Source organism: Phaenicophaeus curvirostris, chromosome 11, assembly GCF_032191515.1.
Source record: "Phaenicophaeus curvirostris isolate KB17595 chromosome 11, BPBGC_Pcur_1.0, whole genome shotgun sequence".
NCBI lineage: Eukaryota > Metazoa > Chordata > Aves > Cuculiformes > Cuculidae > Phaenicophaeus > Phaenicophaeus curvirostris.
Window position 1 is genome coordinate 2,702,783 of NC_091402.1, and position 26,439 is coordinate 2,729,221.

Genomic DNA, 26,439 nt, shown 5'->3' on the forward strand with positions numbered 1-26,439 from the left:
CACCACCCTCTGGGGGATGGTCTGTTTCCTGATGTCCAACCTAACCCTATTCTTCCTGCCATTCCCTCAGGTCCAGAGAGAAGAGCTCAGTGCCTGCTCCTCCTTCCTCCTCCTGTGAGGAAGCTGCAGAACACAATGAGATCTCCCCTCAGTCTCCTCTTCTCCAGGCTGACCAGGACCAAGTCGTTTCAGCTGCTCCTCACACGCTTCTCCTCTAATCCCTTCACCAACTCCATGCCCTCTTCTGGACTCTCCCCAGTAGCTTTAGATCCTTTTTATCCTGTGGTGCCCAAAAGCGCATCCAGTGCTTGAGGTGTAGATCGGGACAATCCCCTCCCTCACCTGGCTGGCGATGCCATGCTTGATGCAACCCAGGACATGATTGAGCCTCTTGGCTGCCAGAGAATTCAGAGCAAACCGTGCCTACATTGCAGCTCCAATAAAACCGACAGGTAAGGTGCTTGGTGTTGGTAAAAGATAAAAGCTGCTTCTGATTATCTGGGGAATGAGAGAATGTGAAATGATCTTTCAGAAGCCTTTCGTTTCCCTTGACCAGTTGCACCAAGCAACTACTTGTAAGCTTTTTGAATGCCTACTGGAACCAGTGTTGACAAGGACAGTGTTTTTTTATAACAGAGCATTTTCTTACAATAGTATGCAAAGCCTTTCCTAAAACTTTCTTCATCAATTACCTGTCTAGAAAATGAAAAGTCGCTGTTACAAGCTGTCAGATCCTTCATATGATTGACTGTGGCTGGCTTTAGTCAGCAAAAGGTCTCCATGTAACAAATGGCTTGTCCATTTTTTCTCTGACAACAAAGGCTGTTGCAGCTTGAATATCATTTGCACTCAATCAAATACTAATGCTGATGGAAAACTCTGGGTGTTGGTGACCCTTGACGTGCCCTGGTGGGGCACGGAGAAATGAATCGCCACTTAACATGGATGCAGCATAACGAATGTGAAAGGTTCTCCTCACTGCTGCCGCTGCCTCTTCACCCTGCCAGGCCTGCGGCTGCCAGACGAGCATTAATTGAACTGACAAACGGCATAAACGTGTCTCCCTGCTAAATGCATAGAGAACTGTTAACTATCGGCAAGAAAAGATGGATGGAAGAAGATTGTTTTTGCAAAATGATATTTTTTAGCACCCTGACCCAGTGGGAGGTGTCCCTGCCCATGGCATGGGGTGGAGCTGGATGGGCTTTGAGGTCCCTTCCATCCCAAACCATTCCATGATTCCATTCTATGGAATTTATGCAAATTCACAGATATCCCATATTTTACAGCAATCATTTTTTCTTGGTCTTTATTATCAATAAGAGAGTCTGAATTAAGTGGTAGAAAGTGGAGTTGGGATGTAGTGAACACAGCACATCTCTCTCACCATATGGGTGGTCCTCACAAGGTTTGAAGATGCAGTTTAATAAAATATTTTACAATATCATAAAATTGTGGATTATGGCATAACAAGCCATACGATTGGATTTCTCCTTTCTTTTTTCATGATCAAAATATAATCGGCTGTAGAAAAGAGCAGATTACTCAACAACTGCACAATAACATCAATATATTGTAGCTATGTTTTTCCTTTGAAACATTTTTCAGGATAATTATAGCTGGAACAAAGGAAGCTCAGAAAATTTCAACACTGGAGCTTTTCTGCTTTTGGGGGAGTTAAAAAAAAAAGGAAAATGGCCATAAAGAGGTTCTGATATTCATGTCTAAATTCTAACAAATACTTCAACTATATTATGCTTTGCTGCATCTGGCCTTCAGCTTTGGTCACCATCCAGTTTCCTGCAGGACTAGAGGAAATGCAGCTCCAACCTTCTGAGGTTTTCTAAATGCAATCATACAAATCCACCTTAACTCCATTTTCCACTGCAACTTCTAGTAACTACATAGAAGCTTCCCTTTTTCACGGAAGTGCCAAATCCTCTTTTTGTTTATTTAAAATTGCAAGTGATTCACATAATTGTTTAGGTTAGAAAAGACTTTTAAGGGTCCAACCTTAAACCTCACAATGACAACTCCTCCACTAATCCATGTCCCCAAGTGCCACATCCACACAGCTTTAAAACCCCCCCAGGGATGGGAACTCCACCACCTCCCTGGGCAGCCGTTCCAGTGCCTGAGAACCCTTTCATAGAATCATAGAATCATAGAATCACCAGGTTGGAAGAGACCCACCGGATCATCGAGTCCGACCATTCCTGTTCAAACACTAAACCATGCCCCTTAGCACCTCATCCACCCGTCCCTTAAACCCCTCCAGGGAAGGGGAATCAACCCCCTCCCTGGGCAGCCTGTTCCAGTGCCCAATGACCCTTTCTGTGAAAAATTTTTTCCTAATGTCCAGCCTAAATCTCCCCTGGTGGAGCTTGAGGCCGTTCCCTCTTGTCCTGTCCCCTGTCACTTGGGAGAAGAGGCCAGCACCTTCCTCTCCACAACTTTCTTTCAGGTAGTTGTAGAGAGCAATGAGGTCTCCCCTCAGCCTCCTCTTCTCCAGGCTAAACACCCCCAGCTCTCTCAGCCGTTCCTCATCAGGCCTGTTCTCCAGCCCCTTCACCAGCTTCGTTGCTCTTCTCTGGACTCTCTCCAGAGCCTCAACATCCTTCTTGTGGTGAGGGGCCCAGAACTGAACACAGGATTTGAGGAGCGGTCTCACCAGTGCCGAGTAGAGAGGGGGAATAACCTCCCTGGACCTGCTGGTTGCGCCGTTTCTGATCCAAGCCAAGATGCCATTGGCCTTCTTGGCCACCTGGGCCCCTGCTGGCTCATGGTCAGTCGCTGTCAACCAACACCCCCAGGTCCCTCTCCTCCAGGCAGCTTTCCAGCCAGACTTCTCCTAGTCTGTAGCTGCACAGGGTTGTTGTGCCCCAAGTGCAGGACCTGGCATTTGGCCTTGTTAAACCTCATCCCATTGGACTCTGCTCAGGGATCCAGCCTGTTCAGATCCCTTTGGAGCCTCCCTGCCCTCCAGCAGATCGACACTTCCACCCAGCTTAGTGTCGTCCGCAAACTTGCTAAGGGTGCACTCGATGCCTTCATCCAGGTCATTGATAAAGACATTGAACAGGGCTGGATCCAGCACTGAGCCCTGGGAACCCCACTTGTCACTGGCCTCCAGCTGGAGTTAACTCCATTTACCACCACTCTCTGGGCCCTCCAGCCAACCAGTTTTCCACCCAGGAGAGTGTGCGCCTGTCCAGCCCAGAGGCTGACAGTTTCTCAAGCAGAACGCTGTGAGAAACTGTGTCAAAGGCTTTACTGAATTCCAGGAAGATACATCCACAGCCTTTCCCTCATCCAGCAGCCGGGTCACTTTGTCATAGAAGGCGATCAGGTTAGTTTGGCAAGACCTGCCTTTTGTGAACCCATGTTGACTGGGCCTGATCACCTGGTTCTCTTGCATGTGCTTCATGATAGCTCTCAAGATCACCTGCTCCATGACTTTCCCTGGCACTGAGGTCAGACTGACAGGACTGTAGTTTCCTGGATCCTCCCTGCGACCCTTCTTGTAGATGGGCACGACATCAGCCTCCAGTCCAGTGGGACTTCCCCAGTCTTCCAGGACTGTTGGAAGATGATGGAAAGGGAGGAAACGTTTCAGTGAGGAAATGTTTATTGATATCCAATCTAGATGTCCTCTGGGCATTGAGGCCATCTCCTCTCGTCTCATCCCTTGCTCCTTGGAAGAAGAGCCCAGCACCCACCTCACTACAACCTCCTTTCCAGAAGCTGTAGAGAGCGATGAGGTCTCCCCTCAGCCTCCTCTTCTCCAGGCTGAACAGCCCCAGGTCCCTCAGCTGCTCCCAGAGCCCCTGAACTCCAGCCCTGGGTGCTCCCACCATCCCCCCAGCACAGCCAAGCTTTAAAATAAAGAGCAGGAGTTGCATATTTCATTATATCTATATTTCCTCTTCGATATTCCTCTAAGAGTTACAATCTACTCCATCAGCACTTTTAGTTTCCTAACCAGAATGAGTCTGTGTAGAGAGGAAGCCCAACAACAGCAATGTGAGCTCTTACCCTGCAGCCTGACATTCTCTTAATGCCTTGCTCTTGGTAATTTTTAGCATATAAGCAGTCCCACCAAAGCAAGACTCATTCATAGGCTTTTTCACTGGTGGATTTTTCTTTTATTTATATATATTTCTAGGCAACATATTATGAAAGTTGGAAGGAGGGAAATAAACTGGTAATATGAGGTGAGCTAACCATCGCATACGGCCTTTGACACTGCATCTCAACACAGAGAAACCTCAATGAAGTCAGTGGCTAAGCCAAACAATAAGTTTCTGGAATAAAGAGAAATTGCTCAAAGCTTTTCCCCTTAGTGGCAAAAACCAACACTCCCAAGTGAATGTCTTTCCTCTCTAGTGCAATTCCCTGCGGATGTGACTAAGCCTAAAAATAATTTCTAAGAAAAGGTTCCAGCATTTAACACAATGTGTGTACAGTTCTTTCTAACCCTTCCTTCACTCATTGTCAAACGATGATGTAAAGAATTACATAAGAAAACAAACAAACAAAAAAGATAAAAATTAACTTAATTTACACAACCAATAAAAAAGTTTAAAGCGATGATAGAAAAATAATATAAAGGCTAAATACATTAAATGCCAGTTCAACAGTATTAAGCTTTGGTAGAACAGGTAAAGAGCATAGCACCAATAAAATCCAATGTCAATACATGCCTCAGTACGCATGAGCTGTGATGAAAATGTAAATTTTGGCAAGAAAAGTAGTGTATGTTCCCTGACGCCACAGTTTCATTTCAACATCTAACAAAAAGTCTTTAGGCTCTTTCACTTGTCGCTGAAGATAGACAATGCCTGTGTACGAGTTCAGCCTTCGAGTGCTGAAGTAGTTTTCTTCATTTCCCTTGGTGATAGTAAGGATTATGTTGTCTCCAGCATAGGCAGGCGATGGTCCAATGCGGAAAATATGAGCTGGGACCACAATATTGGTTTGGAAGTTCAGCTGGTAATAGGTAATGCGCACGGGGGTGTTCTGGCAGTCCAGGTAATTAAAACAACTGATTCGTTCACACCTCCTAAGAGATGAGAAATGAAGCACATTCAGTGTCCATGTAACAGCAGGTAAATACCTGTATTTCAGAGCAGTGCCAAAATATTAGATGCAGCAGAGTCCCAAACTTCAGCTGTGTAACCACCAGCTGCTCGTTCTGCTTTTACAGTGCCCATAAAGCATTTGCAAATGATATAATTGTCTGAGTAAATGTAAGAAAAAGATCACAGACATGGGGAGCTGTGTTGGAAGGCTCCACGAGAAGGAAAGAGCCAGAGTCATGCTGTGAGCAGCACAGGGCTTAGACGAGGAGTCTGGGATTCATCACTGACAGCACAAGATTGGGACAGGGCTTCAAGAAAATAAGAACAAAACCACTTGGAAAGTAGTTGAGACACAGGAATGGGAAACGAGCTTCTCAACCTGCAAAGCTGCAAAATTCTACAAGGCAGGAAAAGTATGTTTTAAGTCACAAGCAACTAAATACAGCGGGTGGGGGGGGGGGGGAAGGGGGGGGAGGAAATGGGCAGGGAAGTTCTGGGGGTCCTGAGCCTCAGCTGCTAAGGAGCTGGGGGATGCGCCATTCCCAGAACTTTGCAAGCTCATTATCCTGCTCCCCTTCAACATTTCAACACTCTCTCAGGAGCTGCAAACTGAATATTAAACAGGGAGCCCCCAAACCACTGTAAAAGTGGCGTACTGAGCAGCCTGGCAGCTAATGCAATGATACCAGCAGCAGAAAAGATCTTTTTTTTAAAAAACTTAACTCTAAATAGAGCCCTTTTAGAGCTGCAGCAAGTACAGCTGTAACAGCAACGGCTGGAGGGCAAGTGGGGCCTCCAGGGCTTGGGAGAAGGACAAGTGGACAGAAACTCTGTATGGAGAAAATCTATGTGCTCTGGGTGCCAAAGCATCTTCTTAGAGCTCTGAGGGCAACCTAAAGCACTGGCCTGGGCTGCTGGCTCTGTGGCGATGGCAATACTTACATGTCAGACACTTTTCTGTAGTTGGAAGGGCACTCGAAGGACAGGCAGCGGAAGCTGCCCTGGATGTTATAGCACGTCTCCGCAGCTGAACAGTTATGGGTTCCAATTGCACATTCGTCGATATCTAACAAGAAGAAGCACAAGGAGAAAGACAGGCTAAGTTAAAAAATAAGAAGTAACCATTTATAGGCTGGGTTCTGCTTATGAAGCTCTCTGTGCACGAGAAGGAAAAGTCAGTGGGTTTGGCTCTGCAAGCTGAGGACTCCTGTTTTCAACCGTCAGTTGCCATGTGTTACTGCAGACCAGGAGCACGAGAACCCTGGGGGGTATGAAATGGACAGTCAGGGGAGGTGTGCCAGGTCCATCTCTGTGCACAGACATTCTCCGGCATTTGGAGTGACAGGGTAAATCACGCTGATTCCAATTCCACTAGAATTCATGAGTTCTGCAGGAAAAAACCCTACCTTTCTTGACTTTACTAATTAGTAAGAGGTGACAGTACCTCTCAGCAGCATGTGTAATAAAGAAGGGAGTCCACACTTCCCTACAAGCAGCTCATATTTGATAGTCCTGCCCAGCTCAGCAGGGAGCGTGGCCAGCGCCTGGCCAGGGCTGCCCTTCAGCCCACAGAGGAAGTTGTTTCTTCACCTGTACTTTGCAAACATTTGCGAACTCCTGTGAACCTAGCAGTTATTCCTCATTCCAGACACATCTGAGGCAACGCAGGGTTTCACTTCCAGTGGAGAAAGAAAGACAGAAAGAAAGACAGACAGACAGAAAGAAAGAAACCCAAGATCCTCCTGCCTTGCCACATCACAGTGCAATGAAACAAAGCACACACAGTTCCAATCAAGCACGAACATCTAGACAGAATTGCCAGTGTCGTCATGGTCTCCCTTGCTCTGAAGGTGTCGGAAAAGAAGGATTTGAATCTCTTAGAGCGAGTCCAGAGGAGGCCATGGAGATGACCTGAGGGCTGGAGCACCTCCTATAGGAAGATAGGCTGAGAGAGTTGCAGTTGTTCAGCCTGGAGACCTTAGAGCAGCTTCCAATACTGAAAGGGGCTCCAGGAAAGCTGGGGAAGGCAAGGATAGGATGGATGAGGGGAAACAGTTTTAAGCTGAAAGAGGGGAGATTATCACCATCATGGTCAATCCTTGAAGCCAAGAGAGTGTTAAGCTGAAAGAGAGGAAATTGAGATGATATGTGAGGAAGAAATGTTTTGGTGTGAGGGTGGGGCATCCCTGGCCCAGGCTGCCCAGAGCAGTGGTGGCTGCCCCATCCCTGGAGGGGTTCAAGGCCAGGCTGGATGGGGCTCTGAGCAACCTGATCCCGTAGGAGCTGTCTCTGCCCATGGCAGGGGGTGGAACTGGATGGGCTTTGAGGTCCCTTTCAGCCCAAACAGTCCCATGATTCTGTGATTATAAACTAGTCTGGAAGGAAACGGAACAAAATAACCAGATACTGGTAGCCCAAGTCAGTGGAACCCTAAACTTCTTAGACCACCCAACCTGTCCATCCCCACAGATGCTGTGCGAGCTTTCCACAGCTGCTCTGATTTAAGAAAATTTGTAAAGAGCTTCCTGAAAGTGATGGGCCAGTTCTTACAGCTTCACAGATCACTGATAGCCCCGTTCTTACAGCTTCACAGATCACTGATAGCCCCTGAACACAGCTTCATGCTTAGAGCAAGCCTGTGTCATGGATGGTGTTTCTAAACAAGCAGTTAAGCACAACGCACGTGTGCGAAGCTCAGTGGCTGAGGGAAGCATCTAACTGGTTTCAAACAGCAGAGGATGGACATGGGCTGGTGTGTGGTGAGGACAGGAAACAATGGACTCTCCTTGGTGAAAGGTGGCCACTGTATAAATGCTTCATACGCTGCATAACATGTGTGATTGTAACAGCGCCTTCTTCATGGACCAGGCTGTGCATTGTCCACACATCCCAAGCCAATGAACGTTCCCCCATGTTCTACTCTTCAGATAGACCTTCTCACACCAGATGGAGGGATGACCTATGTTCAGCCATTCACGGCCTACTGTGATGAAAGCTATTCCTCAGGAATAAATCCCTTCAGAATATAGCCAACCCATGGGAGAACCCAGCAGGACCTTCCCACTGACTTCTTGAGAAAAGAGAAAGCTGGGCTATGCTAGGAGAAGAATTCATCTACGCATGAAAGTCTGTCTGGATTAAAGCAGGGGGCAAACAGAAAGCAAAAATATTCACTGTTGTACACCTGCATGATCCAAGAGATGCCAGCTTCACGAGACTGGCTGTCATGAAGCACAGGAATTGAAGAACATTTTAGAACAAGACGCATTTCTGAAAATTTAAGTTAAATATAACTATCTCCTCATAATGAGAAGTAATGCTGTAGAAGACAAAAAGAACACTTAAAGCTCAAAGACACTATGGTCTAGAGCATAAATGTGGTTACCTAAATAATGCACATGCACTTGCCCAAGCCATGGACCTTAAAATGCTGAAAACAAGATGCAATAACAAGGATTCAGCATGAGCAGAAAATATTGGCAAAGACCTCACAGTCACATTGTGTACTCCCAAATGTCTAGACAACACACAGAGGCTTTAAAATGAAATAAATACTAGCAGACAAACCGCATGGACTGTGTAGGGCTCTTCAGTTCTGCCAACTGTCACAGAAGAGAAAGATTCTTAGAGGAAAACTATGGCCTCCCACCCTTTCCATTCCCCTGGGATGAGAACTGATCTCATACACTGGCTGGGTTAAAAGTCTCGCAAAAAAAAATGTACAAAAGGAAGTAGGGGAGAATCAAAGTAAATTAAATCCCTTGCGGATTCTCAGAAGTGCCCCAGGTGAAAGGAAAATTTCTTCCATATTGCAATCATTGTCATGAAAGCACTCGCTCCCCAGCCTGGCCGTGCTGCAAAATACCACAGGCAGTTCCTCTAAGAAGATCCGTATGCTGAGATGCCGTCACATGAGATACAGCTCATCTGTTTGAACAACACGGGGACAAAGAACGTACCACTAGTAATGCTTAGGAACTGGTCAGATGATCAGCAACTGCAGCCACATCTTTAACTGGTAGAAACCTACCTACCCTTGAGTTTAGGTCAGCTGACATCAATTCAGACCGTCTCTCTGGCCAGGTTTTCAGAGTCACCTCAATATATAAGCTTGTCCAAATTTGTACCAACAACTGCAGAGCTCAAACAGAGGCCACGTACCCAGAGGGTCGTGTCCAGGGCTAGGCTGACTGCATCTTACTCAGCCATGAATGCAGCTGCCGTGGATGCGCTGGGTTTTGTGCGTAGAACAGTTCCACCCTTTATGAAGAGCACGAGACCAGGTGGCACAGGGACTGCAAAAAGCACCTCCAAGAACTTTCTGGGTGGGTGTGCAGTGAGATTTCACACGACGCAGACAATGCAAGTGCGATCCATAGGTCTGTGGGGCAAACCTTCTTCCTCCTCCTCCAGCGCCGGAGCACGATGGGCTCTGAAAAGATGGGCTGGCTGATGGACGCAGTGACTCACACTGTTAACTCTGGAAGGCGTCCTCAGCTCAAATCTCATTGCTGGCAGGGGTGGCAGCTAAACTGCCAGCATTTAAAGTTAGCAGGGAGTAAAAACAAATAAAGTCTGAGGAGAATTATAGCTGCAGTTTTCTTAGGGTGACTTTGACACAGGAATTTAAGTGCACATGGATTTAACTGCATTCATACTTAAAAAGGCTTTTTTAATTTTTTCTTTTAGTAAAAAAAAAATGCCTTTAAAAATATTTTAATTGTCATTTAGCTTGTTTCTTTGCTCCAAAGTCAGGATCAAGTATGCTCATGCTGTTTGTGATTTACACAGTGTAAACTCACTGCAGTTGCCACTGAGGAGAGAATGTAAGCAGAGGAGATACAGAACCAAAAGCTACATGAAGAGCTCCTGAAAAAAATAAAAGCAGGAAATGCCTGGTAGTTCGAGTAACTGACTGCAGGAATGCACATGGGGTACACGGAGGTAATCAGATCTTCAATCATCATCAGAGCCTCAGTGCATCCTTTGGAAAAGATGGGGTTTCACCTCAGGAACAGGCAGCTGTGCACCAGATGCCAGGCACCCCAAAGCCATTTCTCTGAATCTGAAGGAAAGGGGTGTGTGGCGGGAGGGTCTGTGCCATTTACAGTAACAGTCTCCGATGCCAACATAACGAAGCTGAGGCAACAGGCTCCAGGATGTCCAAGTCCCCTTTACAGCTCCCACATTCACACTCCCGCTTCTCTGCAACTTATAATGAGGCCAAGGATTTCTACATCTGGCACCTCTAAAAATCCAGATCACTTACTGCTGTGCCAAGGTGCACACACAGCTCATGCAAGTAATCAAGTGCCCCAATTTGAATGACAAAGTGACTCCCTCAGGAATTAATTTAAGCAATTAGCTCACATCAACAGCTGGGTTGCCACAGTATATTTTTCTAACACAGGAGAAAGCTGACATTGCAGATACCAATATTTGGCAACTTTATCTAATGCTGGTGTTTTAACGGTGCTTAATACAAAAAATGGAGACCTGACTGAATAACCATAATGGCTTAGAACACTACAAGGATTAAAAGCTTCATGCTATGCTTACAGGAAAGCTGGGGAGAGGATCTTGATCAGGGAGTGCAGGGACAGGACGAGGAGGAACAGTTTTCAGCAAGAGGGGAGATTGAGATGAGATTTTAGGCAGAAACGTTTTGCTATAAGGGTGGGGAGGGCCTGGCCCAGGTTGCCCAGAGCAGTGGTGGCTGCCCCATCCCTGGAGGGGTTCAAGGCCAGGTTGGATGGGGCTTGGAGCCTCTGATCCAGTGGGAGGTGTCCCTGCCCATGGCAGGCATGGAACTGGATGGGCTTTGAGGTCTGTTCCAACCCAAGCCATTCTATGATGATAACCCTTTCAGTTCCTGAACCCCTCATTACCTCGACAGGTTCTTCCATTTGCTGCCATGGTATATCCCTGCTCAGGACAAGCACATTGGTAACTACCAGGAACATTCACGCAGCGGAAAGTACAAAGAAGGCTGGCACTTTGTGCGCACTCATCAATATCTGTTAAGAAAACACAATTACAAACACATGAAAAAAAAATAAAAACAGAAATCTGAAAAGAGAGGCTGTAGAAAACAAAGAAATTCTTATCTGACACATTCATAATATATTCCTAAAGAAGAATGCATCCATGACATTGCATGCATCACCAGTTATACAGTCACACAATTGTATTTCAGCCCCAGGCGGGAGGTATGCAAATGAATTGCATTTTCCAGTAGCCGAGGCTTCCTTCTGCAGCAGGGCAGAACCTGGAATCATCCTTGGGCATCAGCCGCAGTGCTGGGTGCTGCTGGGAGTTCAACAGCCCTGACTGTTGAAGAGTACACACATATTTAACTTGCCATGACAAAGCAGGGTTCTTACCTTTACACGAATGCCCATCTTCCGCCAGCTGGAACCCTTGTCTGCAGTAACACTGATAGGAACCGTAAACATTGGCACACTCCTGGCTGCAGGGACTGGTATCGCATTCATTCACATCTGTACCCAAAAACAAACCCACAGACACAGGTTCAGAACAGCATCTTCCACCATTTCTTGCCTCTGAGAAAATCTAACATTTCCTGCTGGTCAGATGGAATAAGGATGGACTAATTGGTCCCAGGAAGAGGTTTCTGCTCCCTAGGCAGATGCCAAGAAGCGTTAGAATGTCTGTTGCACCTTAATTTCATTTCTATATAGGCCAATGAAAACACATGCAAAGGCAAACATGCATTGCAGACTTTATATGTTTCAATTGATTAAAAATAAGTAATTACAGCCTTAAAAAAGTCATGGAGAACTTAAAATTTTCCATTCAATTAAAGTTAAATTCAAGATTTGTCACTACTAAGTTTCATCTTTATTAAAATTTGAATGAAAAGTCTCCTGTTCTACCTTTGTTATGTTCTCCTTCTCTCTTATCTAGAAGGAAAGGAAAAAGTATGTGAGAGAAAGGAGGAAAAAGAAGAAACTTGTCGGCTTTCATCAGACACTTCGAGTGTTTGATTGAATATCTGCCAATCTGAGCATACACAAATCACAAGTTTACTGTATTTATATTTTATGTCAGCGCCTCTTCTAAGTCTCCTAATCCATGCTCCAATTTCTTCTTCATGGGAAGAAAGTCTGATACCTTCGCAATGCTTCCCATCGTAAGACAAGCGGAAACCAGAAGAACACGTGCAATGGTAGGACCCAGGGGTGTTCTCACACGTGTGCTGACACAGGCGTCCAGGGTAATTCCAGCACTCATTTATATCTGCCAGCATAAAATGCAAATATACAATCAACTTAGAAACCAAAGCACCAAACAAGATGTAGGAGGATATTTTAAGAAGAGTCAGAGATTGATTTGCAGCGCATGGAATGCTGCAACCTCAGGTTTTATGCTGCCCGACTTTGTACTCTAATTGGTGCACAGTAGCGAGAAAATACAATGTGTCTTGTGAAATCTTCAGAAAGATAAATTCCTACTGCAGCAGAAGCGTAACCCACAGGGAAGTTCTTTGCAGATGTCTTTAATTGATAACCTACAGCTAAACCAAACCAAGGGCATCTGGTCCAAAGTCACGGCAGAGCTCTACACGTACCAAGCGACAACTGCCTTGGAGGTGATCCCATTCTCTTTTGAGGCACTGCATTGCAGAACTAATAACTGTGCACTACAACGGTGCTAAATACTGCCTTGATGTCCAAGGCTCAATCAATCAGTCGTTTCATCTCATCTCGCGCCTTACATACCAATGCAGCTCCTGCTGAATGTGTCGTACTGATATCCCATCTTGCAGTCACAGCGATAAGTCCCAGGAAGATTATGACAAATCTGCCCTTCGCCGCAACGGTGTACACCAGTTTGACATTCATCCACATCTGCAGAACCAGATAAAACAATTAGTTTAAATACAGTTTGCTGAAAATCAACATTTATGAAGAAAAAAAAAATTAAATAACAGGAATAGAAACTGTTATTATTGTCCCCAGGACAGAACAAAGAATATCAGCTTTTCCCACTGTGTTCTTCTCAGAGTCAGCTTTACAGAACTCTCAAACTTTGGAAAAGCAATATATTACCTTAAAAGTGAAAATGGTAGCTGTAACCGCAATGGTGCTTTCCTAGCATATTCTGCATTTCAATGTAAATACATCAAACCATGACATTTAAACACCCTATTCTGATGATCTGCCATTACATGAGTCACAGCAAGGCATCCGAAGCAAAACAAGAACTAGCCAGAAATCCTGCTCATCTCTTCAATTAAAGCAATTTTTATCCCCAGCTGCCCTATAAATCTTGCTTCTGCTGTCTACCTTTTGCTCTTTCCCAGCACCGATCTTTTTCCTTTTCTCAATCAACTCACATTTTGATATTCACCATGGCCTCCCATCCAAAATCCAATACCAACAAACCTGTTGCTTCTCCATTCACATGCTTCACTTCCAATCTGATTTTAAAAACCCACCGATAAAGATGTGAGTTTTCAATACACACTGATTTACAAGACTTGCAACATAACTAAATAGCTCATCAGTACCTAACGAATCCCTGCTGCCATCTGTGACAAGAAGCATCAAGATGTCTGACTAATGCTCAGAAACTTGTATTTCTTCAAGTATTCTGAGTTCTTCCATTTCTTAGGACACCAGGGTCTGCTTCCTTCACATCTTCAACTACTTCTACCATCCAAATCCCTGTTAATGAAATATTAAGATGGTAAGCTAAGGCTGGGTGTTCTCCATACTGCCCTTTTTGAAGTCACAAATCTAAGCACTGTTTCATTTCAGAGGGTTCCCAGGCAGTTCTCTACCAAACAACGGCCTTGGAGAGTGCTCCGGAAAGCAGCCACTTGCTAAGAAACTGATACGGAAGTGAGAGGAAGTGAGCAAGTTACTTATCTGAAAAACTTGGATGCAGAAAAGTGTCACTGTTATCAAGCCTGACAAGAGGTGCTAAAAATACTTTGTTCAATATTTCAACACAGATTCATAGAATCATGGAATGATTTGGATTGGAAGGGACTTCAAAGCCCATCTAGTTCCAACTCCTCTGCCATGGATCCCACTGAATCCACACCTCCCACTGGATCCAGTTGCTCCAAGCCCCATCCAACCTGGCCTTGAGCACCTCCAGGGATGGAGCACCCAAGAGTTTTCTGGGCAACCTGGGCCAGGGCCACCCCACCCTTAAAGGAAAAAAATTCTTCCCAAGATCTCATCTAAACCTTCCGCTTTCAGCTTAATCCCCCTTATTAAATCAGAAAACATGAACATTTTAGAGATGGATCCTCTAAGGAGAGAAGATGACTGTACAATTGGGGAGAGATGTGCAGATAATGTATTTACTACTGTGAATAAATGAATCAGGAATCTAATCAGTTATTGTAATGCCATAAAGAAACCAGTCTTTATCACAGAGAGGGGAAATTAGGACCATATACTCTTCTTCTTTATTCTCCATGTTCTCTGCCTACTTAAAGAAAGCCATACCAAAAAAATACCAAAAGGTACAGACTGCAAACAGAGTGCACAGAGCAAAGCCAGAGAAATCACCAATTAACATCAAATATTTGTTTTCCCTAACTAAAACCAGAGAAGCAGAACACCCGCTCCTTAAAAGCATTTTCAATCCTGTGAAGTGGAGACAAAATACCATCAGTAACCACAACGCATTGTGTTATCTCATCACACTTTAAAGATACAAATGCTGTACAAATAATGGCAATTTCCTCCTCTGTCACGTATTTACACACAGCCACTCTCTTTTAGGAATTACTAGAATAAGCTGGATTCCTTTAATAAGTCATCAGCTTGAAATTCAAGAACGTAATTTGCAAGCCAGTAGTGGGGTTGCAAGCAAAGGCCATCGGCTCTACAGCCAGGACTTCCAAGCTGTTCAACGATGACATTGATGGAGACCTTGGCATGGGGGTAACCCTAAAATTAATTTCAGGGCCATCACACTTCATATTCTACAAACGTACCTAGCCCAGTCAACCTTGCTGAAACAGGACCGATCAAATCTAGCTGAAGTGCCTACACAGCACTGAGAAACAGGGCCTTTGGACCTTCCCTTCGTAACAGCCAGAATATTTCTGGCTGATGTATAGCATCAACAAATGACACTGCACTAGTTTGCCAATAACTTACAAAACACAATGCCCTAGAGCTGTATTAGGAAGCTTTCTCCCATTTCTTCAGTTCTACACAAAAACCATCCCCATCTTCCACTATTTCCAAATCTTCCCCACCTTCTCACCGGCCAAGCGTGGTCTGCATAGTCCTGGGGGCAGAATAAATGACAGAAGACAGTGCAGAGTGAAGAGCTAAAGGGGGAATGCAGAAATTTATGCAGAAATGGAGTCTGTTTCCACCACTATTTTACACTATAAGTTGCTACAAATTAATCAACAACTGCCAACACGGCTTCTATTCCCTTGTAGTATCACAACAGTGTGTTCTGTTTGGTTTTCATTCTTCCTTTTATTCAAAGGGAACGTAAGTAGAAATCATTAGGAGAACATCACTAACCAAAATGCTGATTTGTCACTTTTTTTTTTTTATCTTGCTGTCATTTTATGATTTCCTACCTGGTGTAACGCAGAACATGGGGAATTAAAGAAAGTAGAGCCAGCCTTGCTTTGGGCACCAAGGACCAAGCCTTCAATCCCCCTGTGCCTGGCGTGTTACCTTACAGAACAAATGCTCCTAAGAGCTGAAATCTGCTATTCTGAGTCTGTAACTCCATAAACACAACGGAACAAATACGGATCGGCATCAAGCAACATGCCAGCCATATGAATATTTTAACACAAAGTATTTATCCTAAACATACACACAACGGGATGTACATGGGGAATAGCACTCCTAGCACTACAAAGAACATCCACTAAGTACTCTCCTGAGTCCACAAACTCAGCGTTTCTCATTTTCTGCACCCGATGCAGAAAATCATATCACTTACAGTCAGATACTGATAAAAAATACTGAAGGATCATGGCTTTGACTGAGAGCATGAGTTTAAATAATCACTAAATGACATTCACTCCAGAACAGAAGCCAGTAAGTTCCATATGCAGTCAAACCCAGCATCACCCGATGTTCCTAGAACTCCATGCAGCAGCCAAGCATCATTGCAGCATCCTGTAGTGCAAAGAGTTCATTGAGCTGCTTGGACAGAAAATGCACACAGCAAATTCCCATTCCTCAAATTCACCACTCTGGAGGTAACTGAAACCCCCTTATTAGAACTGAAATATACTTTTCCGTCTGAAAGGGCACCAGACTAGACACTGGGTGCCTTACCGATGCATCGGGTTCCCTCCTCGTTGGAGTGGTAGCCTCTGCTGCATGTCAGCATGTTCCTTTGGCAGGTGTAAGAGCCAACGGTATTGATGCAGTTGAATCCTGGTTTACATGGCTCAGGGAGAGATGTGCATTCATTAATATCTGGTGAAGAAAATGATTAGAATAGTTAGAGAAGCTATTTAACCTTTCTAGTCGCTTTTCTTCCAGATCTCACCTCCTTCAGGTCAATTTATTGTCCTACAAAGATAAGGCTGATGAAGCTCTGCTGTGGTAACACTTTCAAATTGAATATGCAAGTACGCATATCTTCTAAAGAAAAGTAAGGTTTAAATTTAATTCACAGCAGGATTTAAGGTAGATTAGCTGTGGTCAATATGCACCCCTTGAACAGACTAAAAGGTGCAGGAGCTGGGCAGAGCTGCTGCACATCGCACTGGCCACACTTACCAACACAGTTTCCCTCAGGGTCTTGTAAAAATCCATCCATGCAGCGCTGCTTTGACTCACAGTAGAACGATCCTTCTGTATTCTGACAAACGAAGTTTACTTTGCAACTATGAATTCCTCTCTCGCATTCATCAATATCTGGTAATCAAATCAAAAGACCACATTGTGACTAGTTAACCTGTAACTTTCAATAGCCTTCATGACTAGTTTGTAGCTTCTTTTCTCAGAAAGAAAACTAGGAAGCATCATTTAAACCTGACACTCAACAATGTCTTTGGGAAATCTGAGGTTTCGGTGTTTGCTCTTGCACATCCTCTTCAGCACAGGCTGCGGAATTTGTCAGGTCCAGCAACTTCATACAATCATGGAATGGTTTGGGTCAGAAGGGACCTAAAAGCCCATCCAGTTTCAACCCCCCTGCCATGGGCAGGGACACTTCCCACTGGATCAGGGGCTCCAAGCCCCATCCAGCCTGGCCTTGAACACCTCCAGGGATGGGGAAGACACAGCTTCCCTGGGCAACCTGGGCCAGGGCCTCCCCACCCTCACAGGAAAACATTTCTTCCCAAAATCTCATCTCAATCTCCCCTCTTGCAGCTGAAAACCATTCCCCCTTGTCCTGTCCCTGCACTCCCTGATCAAGAGCCCCTCCCTAGCTTTCCTGGAGCCTCTTTCAGTACTGCTCTAAAGTCTCCCTGAAGTCTTCTCTTCTCCAGGCTGAACAACCCCAGCTCCCTCAGCCTGTCCTCGTACAGGAGGTGCTCCAGCCCTCAGACCATCTCCATGGCCTCCTCTGGATTCACTCCAACAGATCCATGTCCTTCCTGTGCTGAGGACTCCAGAACATACAGACATAAAGGACTCCAGAAGAGAAACACGAATGGAGAGAACTCCACAATATAGAAGTCCCCACTCTTCCAGGTGGATGCGTGAAGAGCTGCTGGCACTCCTCTTTCTATTCTAATCCCTCAGTTAAATGATAAGATCACAAGGGAACAGTCCCCCAGAAGGTACTATGTTAATCAGTCTTCCTACCATATTTATTAACTCAGACAAATATAAAATGTGGAATTCAGTATTTCATAAATATCTGTAAACTCAATAGTTATCTGTAAGCAATATTACACAGAGCAATTCTGGAATTTTAATCTTATAAGACATTAATTCAAAGGCTACTTTAACACAAGTTGTAAATTTTAGAATCTGTTATAATCCAACTTTAAGATCAGAAAGCAGTTTAGATGGGCAATAAATGTTCAAGATGCGATTGAACCAGACAACAGAACAAGACTTTCACAAACAGCCTCTCAAGTAAGCCAGGGTTTACTTATGACAGCTGTATCTAAAAGGAGATTCCTGATAATTTCTATTTTATGACCTTATGTTACACGTCAAGGATGAAATCTTTTCCTTAAGCATATCTTGCTCCAGCTGTTACAAAACTCTTTGTTTAAAAAATATAGGAGTAAATAACTCCGGTTTTTGTCCTGGAAGGCATGGCATATGCCTCCTGCGTGCTCCTGCGCTGCAGAGGATCTTCTGCTACACTGTGACTGTGGATGTCTACATAGACCAAGGAGGAAGGAACGGTGAAGAATAACTTGTTAAACCCATGAGTATTCAAAGTGTAAATAACCACAGAGGGACCTCCTAAAGACAGGAAGGACTGGAGCGCGTCAGCCCCGTGACCCATTCAGGCTGTGCTCAACTGCAAATGGTGTCAGCCCTTCTGAGAAAAGCAGAGCCAGGCAGAAGAACGTAATAGGAGCTCCTCCATCAGTGAGGTCTCTCTAACCCCTTAAAAACAGGGTCCATCCTAATTTCTAAGGTTTCATCCATTTTCCAAATTATTTATAGTTATCACTGGAAACCGTTTCAAATAAATGAAGGGCCTATGAAACCAAACATTTCCACAATGATCAGCCTCTTCTAGGCACAACCCTGATGTCACAGACTGGCCGCAAAACAACACTTTGCAATGTCTTTCCTTTCCTGTTGGGTGACAACAATTGCCTCAGCATAAACAGCATAAACACTTGTCTTACCAACACATTCTCCATCCTTAAGTTCATAACCTGGCTGACAGCTCAGTTCCTGGAGACACTTGAATGATCCCATCGTGTTGACGCAGTGCTCTCTCCGCTGGCAGGTGTGCGCATCTGTTACGCATTCATTAACGTCTGCAAGAAATAGTGAAACAAGTCATCGCATCATATTTATCAAGTGATCTGCCTCTTTCTGCCCTTTTGGAAGGAGACAAAAGCTCAGATGAAACCATTTCTTCCAAATCAGTATAGAGTTGGCTGCAGTGTTGTGACGAAATGTTTTATTCCAGGATCTTTTGGTAGCACAGAGTAACTCTAGAGACACAAATGATGGGGAGATTTCCTTCTCCTCCCCTCTCCCCAAGGTGTAGGCATTGAGGACAAGGGATGGATAGAACTGATTAAACACAGGGTGGGCAGAGGATTGATAATCAGCTTCTGGTTTAGCAGATAAAAACTTCCCAGGCAACTGAATGAGAGAGTGATTAATGCTCATTGCTCATTACCAGGTTTTCATTGCTCAGGCTGTATCACTCCTGCATCTTCATGCCAGATAGAAAGGAGTTACTGGTGTGGAACGGCAGCAAGAGATGGGTACTGGAGCTGCCTGCCTTGCTGCAGGTGGGGTCCTGCAACTGCTTAGCTCCTAAGGAATGCCTCACTGGAACTGGATTCACAAGAAAATATGGAAAGAGGAATCCTACAGGCTCAAAAATATAGAAAGAGAAATCGTACAGGCTCAAATATGTAGAAAGAAGAATCCTAAAGGCTCAAATGTATGGAGAGAGGAATTCGAAAGGCTTAATCAAGCTTACAAATTTGTATTTACATATTTAAAGAGATCTGATTTCAGCAGGTGGAGTGGTAGAAACATTCTTTTAAAAAATCCCTTAAATACCAGATTGCAGGATGTAGGAGACACTTCGGAATGGAATATGCCACACTTTAAAATTGTGGCATACCTACACCTACATTTTGACAGGCTTGGATGAAAAAATCCCAAATTCAGGTTTTGTTTATCTTAATAATGAAAGCTGAGAATAGCATGATGGGCAAATACAAACCAAAAACAGGTAGGGACTGGGAAGAGAAACTTCCTTGTCATTCTCCACAAAATCTTCCACATTCACAGTTCTGTATAAAGCTAAGAAGTACTTCTAGAGCTAACAAAAGCCAAACATGACCATAGCTGTTACCAATCCTTCAGCTGTAAGGTATGGCAAGATTGTATTTATTAAAAAAATAAAAAGGAATAAGAGGAAAATCATTCAGTAATATGCTAAAAACAAGCCACATGGTTAATTTTTGAGAAATATACCACAGCTGTTTGTGTAGCAACAACATTCCTCAGTCTGTCAGTAAAAAAACAGAATTAAATGTAATCAGGTAATATCTCTTTTTTCCCCTGGAATTGTTGTTGGAAACAGAAATATGGTCCCTGAGCATACCTGTTGCCTCTAAGAAGCTGATGTTTTTGCTAAGGAATATTAACATTTACCTAGTGCTGGTTTTTTGCAATCCCTCTTCCAGCATTAAAAATTCATTTTATGCCTGTTTTATAAAGATGTGAAATGCAGACTTTTTTTGCCCTACATCTGTGGATTCTCGTCATTTTTTTTTTTTCCTCTTCAAATGACTTCAGCTCAGTTTGTAGTATGGAATACATCTGTTTAACATAGACACACTGTTATTTTGCAGCCACCTATCCCATGCTTACGCAGTCCCTATGGTTCAGCAATAAAACAACCATTTAATGCTCACTCTGGCAAGAAGGAAAATCAGGATGGGAGCAGCAAAGAAAGCAGCAAAGTAGTCTCCCATTGGTGTGTGAGTGGGTGGTGGTAATGACTTTGCCTGAAAGTCACCAGGAAAAGCAATCCCCATCAAAATCATCTGACCTGGCCCTTATCTCTGGAGAACACAGAGCTTTCAAGCCTAAAGACATTTTAATATCCAGTCACAAAGTTACACAAAGGTGGCGTGTGCAAGCTATTTAAACAGCTGGTGGCTCTTCAATGTGCATGGTTGGCTTCCAGGAACTGTGGATATATGCTTTTGAAATGCACCTGGAATTATAATCTTCCACAGTTTGACTAAAGGGAAGTCAACAGATAAAACGTTATCAGCTGTTTTGCTGCTGCACAACCATTGCTCCTCCCATTCCTAAAATATGCAAAGAGTGACATCATTAAAACAACAAGAATTTGCAAACGGATTATCAGAGATTTCCTCCTGGTGTCTGAGATGGAGCAAGAAAAAACAGTTAAGCTGGAAAAGGGCACCTGAAGCGGATATGGCTGCAGTGAGGCATTGAACAAAAAAAACCCCACAGTATGTTTGTGGCTTTCCCCTTGATTAGAAAAGTAGGGAAAATGTTAAATAGAGCAACTGTTCTCCAGGCACCTCACAGAGAGCAGAGCTGCATGTAAGAAGGGAGAACCCAGGGCGCGCCCATCAAAAAAGAAAGAGAAAGTTCCAAATATTCCAGACTGTTTTACAAAGATCCTTCTAAAGACCTAACTTGCTTTGGAGAGATGCAGAGGCTGGTTATTTAAGGAAGGCAAAGAGGGTCTTTTTGCTTTACAAATAAGAGTTGTGTCTTTCATTTGTTGGATGAGGCTTTGAGCAACTGATCCAGTGGGAGGTGTCCCTGGCCATGGCACGGGAAAGGAACTGGATGGGCTTTGAGGTCCCTTCCAACCCCAAACCATTCTAGGATTTGTTTGATTAGTAGTGCTTGAGGTTTATCTTATACCTGTCACACTAAAACTCTGTTATAATGTCATGGGAGAGGAAGAAAGTGAAGGAAAGGCAGCACTTCACACCTTCTACAGCACTTTCTGCCAAAGCTGCTGACAAGTATGCGTTAATTTTGTTTCAAAACACTTCTGGGAGATGCAGAACATGCATCAGGCACATCCCTACTGCATAATCCAGGAAAAACAGGAGGGGTTAAACAGTAGGATTTTTAGAAGCAGAAAGCAGTTTCTTCAGCTGTTCCCTTAGCAGACCTGACTTCCAGAAGGGTGGGACAGGCAGCAGGCTCTGTCAGGCCAGGCAACACAGCAGGCAGCCTGCAGCCAGCTACAGATACCACCTGCCATCTCACCATCCGATTACTTCCTCTGGAAAGGCATCCTTCTTTCCAATGGTGTTTTCTCAGTCATTAAATTTAAACTAAGTAATTTCATTAGCCTTCCATGCAGTATCTATGATTTCTAAATAAATAATAATTTTAAAAAAATAGCAGATTTTGACAATTTAAGGAAAACCCAGAAGATAGTAAATTATGTTACTGCTCTAAACCATGAAAGTGTTGTAAACATGCCCTCATGCCATAAGATGCTCATTAATAAGAGGAGATCACAGAGCTCTGAAAGACAGGAAGAAAACCAAAGCTGTCATGGTCAGAAAAACAATGTTACAAACATAGGGAGAAGGACAAGGTGAAGAAGGTGAAGATGTCCACCCATGACATTATAGTCACAGGCACTGCTTCTTTCATTAACAACGAGAGGTCTCCAGGTTCTCCATTTTTCCAGGTTTATCACCTAACTCCGCTGCAGCTCAGGTGCCTCCTAGACCAGCCTCTAGAAAAGTTACCCAAATTGAAGCTATTTCATAAGCTCAAGCCTTGGCTTTTTGAGCAAATTAAAATGCACTTGTAAAAATAAAATGGTTCTCTATGTGAACTTAAATAGCAGAGATGATACAGCAGAAATATGATGCATCTTTTGACTTTTATACGAAGACATTTGTTCCAGAATCAACAAAGGACTAATCTGAATTTTAAATTCCTTCACTTCAGAAGGGATCTCTCCCACTGCTGAGACTTCTGCAGATTTCTTGAGCTCTATTTATGAACTTTTGCTGTTTCTTGATGTGTGGGGATCTGGCAGTATTGATGCTGTCCAGAGAAATCAACTGCTATGCTTTCTTATTCCAGTTCAATAGTCATCAACACTGCTGTGGTCATCACACCTCTGAACTTTTATGACTTTCAAGCAAAGTTATGTGTATCCTGAGAATGTATTGCTAGGGAAAAAGCCAGATAGCACACAACTCATGATGTTAAGTGGCTGAGCAAATGGTGCACATGTGGTTTTTACTGACTCATATTGAAATGTCATATGCAAAGATGGCCAGAGAGCCTTTTAGCATAAATGGTTCGAATGCATCGCAGAGCATGGAGAATTATGAGGCTGTGGTGAACGGCTTATACCTATCATCTTACCAACACATTTTCTACGCCTGTTGAGTATAAAGCCCTCTGCACGGACCAGTCTGTGGTTGACACAGTAGAATGATCCCAATGTGTTCACACATAATTGTCCTCTGGAACAAGCGTGAGTGCCTGTGAGGCACTCATCCAAATCTACATCAACATGTTGCAACCAAAAGGGAAAAACAGAACACTATTAGAACAGTTTCTGAAATGAAACAGCACTTCTTTCACACTGGAGATCTCTAAATGAAGCGTGCTGGAGCTACCACATCAGCACCGCATTATGATATATACAGTGTTACACTGAAAAATAGGGCTGGAATAAACCATCACAGTCCTTGCTTGCAACCCTCTGCGCTTTTGTCATTCCAGAATGAGTCACACAGGTGCAACACACACTCTGCAGGAAACCTGTCCCAGTGCACCATCACTCCTACCATCAAACACCTAGTTTAATATAGATTATATTGTCCCTTCCTATAATTTAAATTAACTAATTCCACTGACATTTCTGATTTTTTTTCACCTCCTGTAGGAAAACGATTGCCTTGAAATGCCCATTTTGATTCTGATATTAATTAATCAAATTAGCTTCCACCATGCTTGAGTAAGCAGAGCACAGCAAATATTTTATCTAGTGATATTAAATTCCCATTTTCTTCACAGACTAACAGGAATTTCATAAAAATTATTTGGTATTCAATAAGATCTGAGATTAAGAGGGATGTGGATCACTTGTGAGCAATTCTGAGCATCAGAATCTTCTACCTGCATCTCACTGTTATTGCTCCATGCTTAAAGATTTGTAATTAAGGTATGTCACAGGGCATTGCTTCTGATCCTCAAACCTTTCCTGGCCAAACACATCCTTTGTCACTACCCAAACACATCAATTTAGAATTTATATAACATGAATAATCACAGTGTAGCATTGGAATTCACTGTTCATCATCGTGCAGTCCTGAACTTCAGGGTCAAGTGAAGCACATGGAGCTGCACCAGCTCACAGTGGGGCCTTCTCCATAGCAAGGAAGCCTCACTGAATTCAGATTTTCAAGGCAAGCAGAAGTAAAACCAAACAAAACAAGTGACAGGGCAGAGCTGTAGCTCTGAGAGGGTTCCTCAGAGCAGCAAATGTGCCCACATCCTGCTAACTGCACCCACCCTCAAGAAGAAAAGCTGCATGTCCATAGCTCAGCAGACAGACCCTGGGGAGAATAGTAGTGGGAAAAGAAACCAAGAGGGCTGGAAAAAAAAACCTGGAATGTCAGAGGAAAATGGCACAAATCCAGGCTTCCCTTCACCTGGAGTCCCCAGGTAACAGGCACACTGGATAGAAGTGCTCCAGGGGTTGTCTGTGAAGCAGGTCTGCTATTCCTTCCGCCAAACGGTCTCTGCACTGCCACTTGCAATTCACAACAGTGAAAATAAGGAACTCCTAGAGAAACACCCAGGCCTCTGAGATCAATGTGATGTATAGAAAAATGTTCTAGCCATATCTCTGTAGTGAACCCGAACCACTTACCTTCACAAGAAACCCCATCGGCCATAAGCGTATATCCAGACAAACAAGAGCACACGGTATCTCCTTCCACAATGCTGCAGATGTGCTTGCAGGGGCCATTATCTATATGAAGCAAATTGATAAATACATTAATGATCACAACATAGATCAGCTGAAGTTATCAACCCCAGATTGTTCAAATATCTGTCCATGCAGCCCTGATCACTACTTACAAGCCTATTGCACAGAAATACCGATTGCTGCTCTTTCCTGTATTTTTCACAGCTGTTCTGCTTACCTTAAACTAAAAAGCAGGTGTGTAACGACCCTGAAATCAGAGCACAGCCTCAAATTACTTCCCCAGGTTTCCCCTGACAATTCCTCAGCCTCATGCCAGGGGTAACAAATTAAGGATGTGTGTTGAAAGCAGATTGGTGAGAGGATGTGTGGAATTTTCCTCCAGCTCTCTAAACACTCCTCGCTCATCTGCATCTGCAGTTCACACCTCAGACATACCTTTACACTTATCCTGCTCTTCCTGTATGGACATGACAAGAAGAGGCTGAGAAGAAGAAGCTGCTGGAGGGATAGTGGCTTCTGCTTCTGGCCTTGTCTCCTGTCCTCTGTCAGGATCTGCAAGGCAAGGGACATCATCATCATCACCAGCAAGCACACCATGGCCATGGGCCCGGTCCCATGCATCCCATTCCACCATGGTTTGTGGGAGGAAACACTTTGGTGACCTGGACAACCCTCTATGGATGAAGATGAACAGTTTCGGAAGCTGCCATCTGTTTGATATGAACAACTGTCCAACAGCATCCACACACAGTGCGCTGTGTGCTAATGGAGATGCGCACAGCATCACAGACACAGACCAGGGAGCTGGGCTGAGAGAACGTCTGTAGAGTAAAATATTGCAACACCTAAAGAATTGAACAGAAAGCGTTAATTTTACCTTTTAAAATGCTGCTATGTTGTAAATATGGTGGCTGTCTTTCACTCGGTTTATGAAGAACACAATAGCCAAGCTCAAAACAAGTCTTTCACCTTATTCTGTACTTCTTATTTCAACAGCGATGAAAAGCAGATGCTCCCCTTTACAAGCACAGGAGATTCTGGAATGACTTTTATACAGCCAAGTGGAAAACATGACAGCTGCTGTCATAAAGACTCTCAACAAACATCAATGTTCAAGGTATCAGAATAGTTGACCAAAAAAAAATACCTCTGTTACGTCAATAAAAGTAAACCAGTCTATCAGTATCATCAAAAAAAAAAAAAAAGCAAAATCCATGAGGCTAAATCCTTCCTTAAGAGGATGTGTCCTGTTCCCATTGATTTGAGTTCAAGTGTCACCTGGAGCAAAGTGTGAGCCACGAAACAGTGACAGCATGAAATGACCAAGTGTGATTGCAATAAGTTTTGGGGTAGGGAAGAGCAATTTTATTTTAAAGATAATCTGAAATCCCAGACATACAATGGGCTGTGACACAGAGGTAAATAACAGGTAGCTGTGTGTGGCATGTTCTGAATGATTTCCCCAGAAAGAGAGCGGGGAAGCGAGAAGACACATTTGAAATTTCATCTTTCTGCTTGCCTGACAGAGCCACTGCAAGAACATCACTGCTTCCAAGTCTTAGGAAAAAGCGTGACAAGGTTTAAAGACCAGACGTGAAATACAACATTTGCAGTCCAGCAAAGAGCAGGGAATATAATGGGACACATAAAGTTACAAAAGCTCTCTGTATACCAATGGAGCCCAAATTGGCAACAGCACGCGAGTTAAAATCATATAGCATGGGTCGCCATGCACAGACCACGTGAGAGAGAT

The 26,439-nt window shown here is 43.9% G+C and overlaps 1 protein-coding gene across 4 annotated transcripts in view; it reads right to left on the reverse strand.

Moving 5' to 3' along the window:
- Positions 1–3,863: 3,863 nt before the first annotated feature.
- FBLN2 (fibulin 2) overlaps positions 3,864–26,439 on the reverse strand; it is a 115,492-nt gene continuing 92,916 nt past the window's right edge. For all 4 annotated transcript variants that reach the window (XM_069865655.1, XM_069865652.1, XM_069865654.1 and 1 more), the window contains exons 7-17: positions 25,122–25,238; positions 24,627–24,728; positions 18,877–19,011; positions 16,832–16,969; positions 16,382–16,525; positions 12,824–12,952; positions 12,216–12,341; positions 11,465–11,581; positions 10,970–11,098; positions 6,024–6,147; positions 3,864–5,062 (exon numbers count right to left, since the gene is read on the reverse strand). In XM_069865655.1, coding sequence (XP_069721756.1) covers positions 4,705–5,062; positions 6,024–6,147; positions 10,970–11,098; positions 11,465–11,581; positions 12,216–12,341; positions 12,824–12,952; positions 16,382–16,525; positions 16,832–16,969; positions 18,877–19,011; positions 24,627–24,728; positions 25,122–25,238 — 1,619 coding nt within the window. In that variant the 3' untranslated portion in view covers positions 3,864–4,704. The remainder of the gene's footprint in view (positions 5,063–6,023; positions 6,148–10,969; positions 11,099–11,464; positions 11,582–12,215; positions 12,342–12,823; positions 12,953–16,381; positions 16,526–16,831; positions 16,970–18,876; positions 19,012–24,626; positions 24,729–25,121; positions 25,239–26,439) is intronic.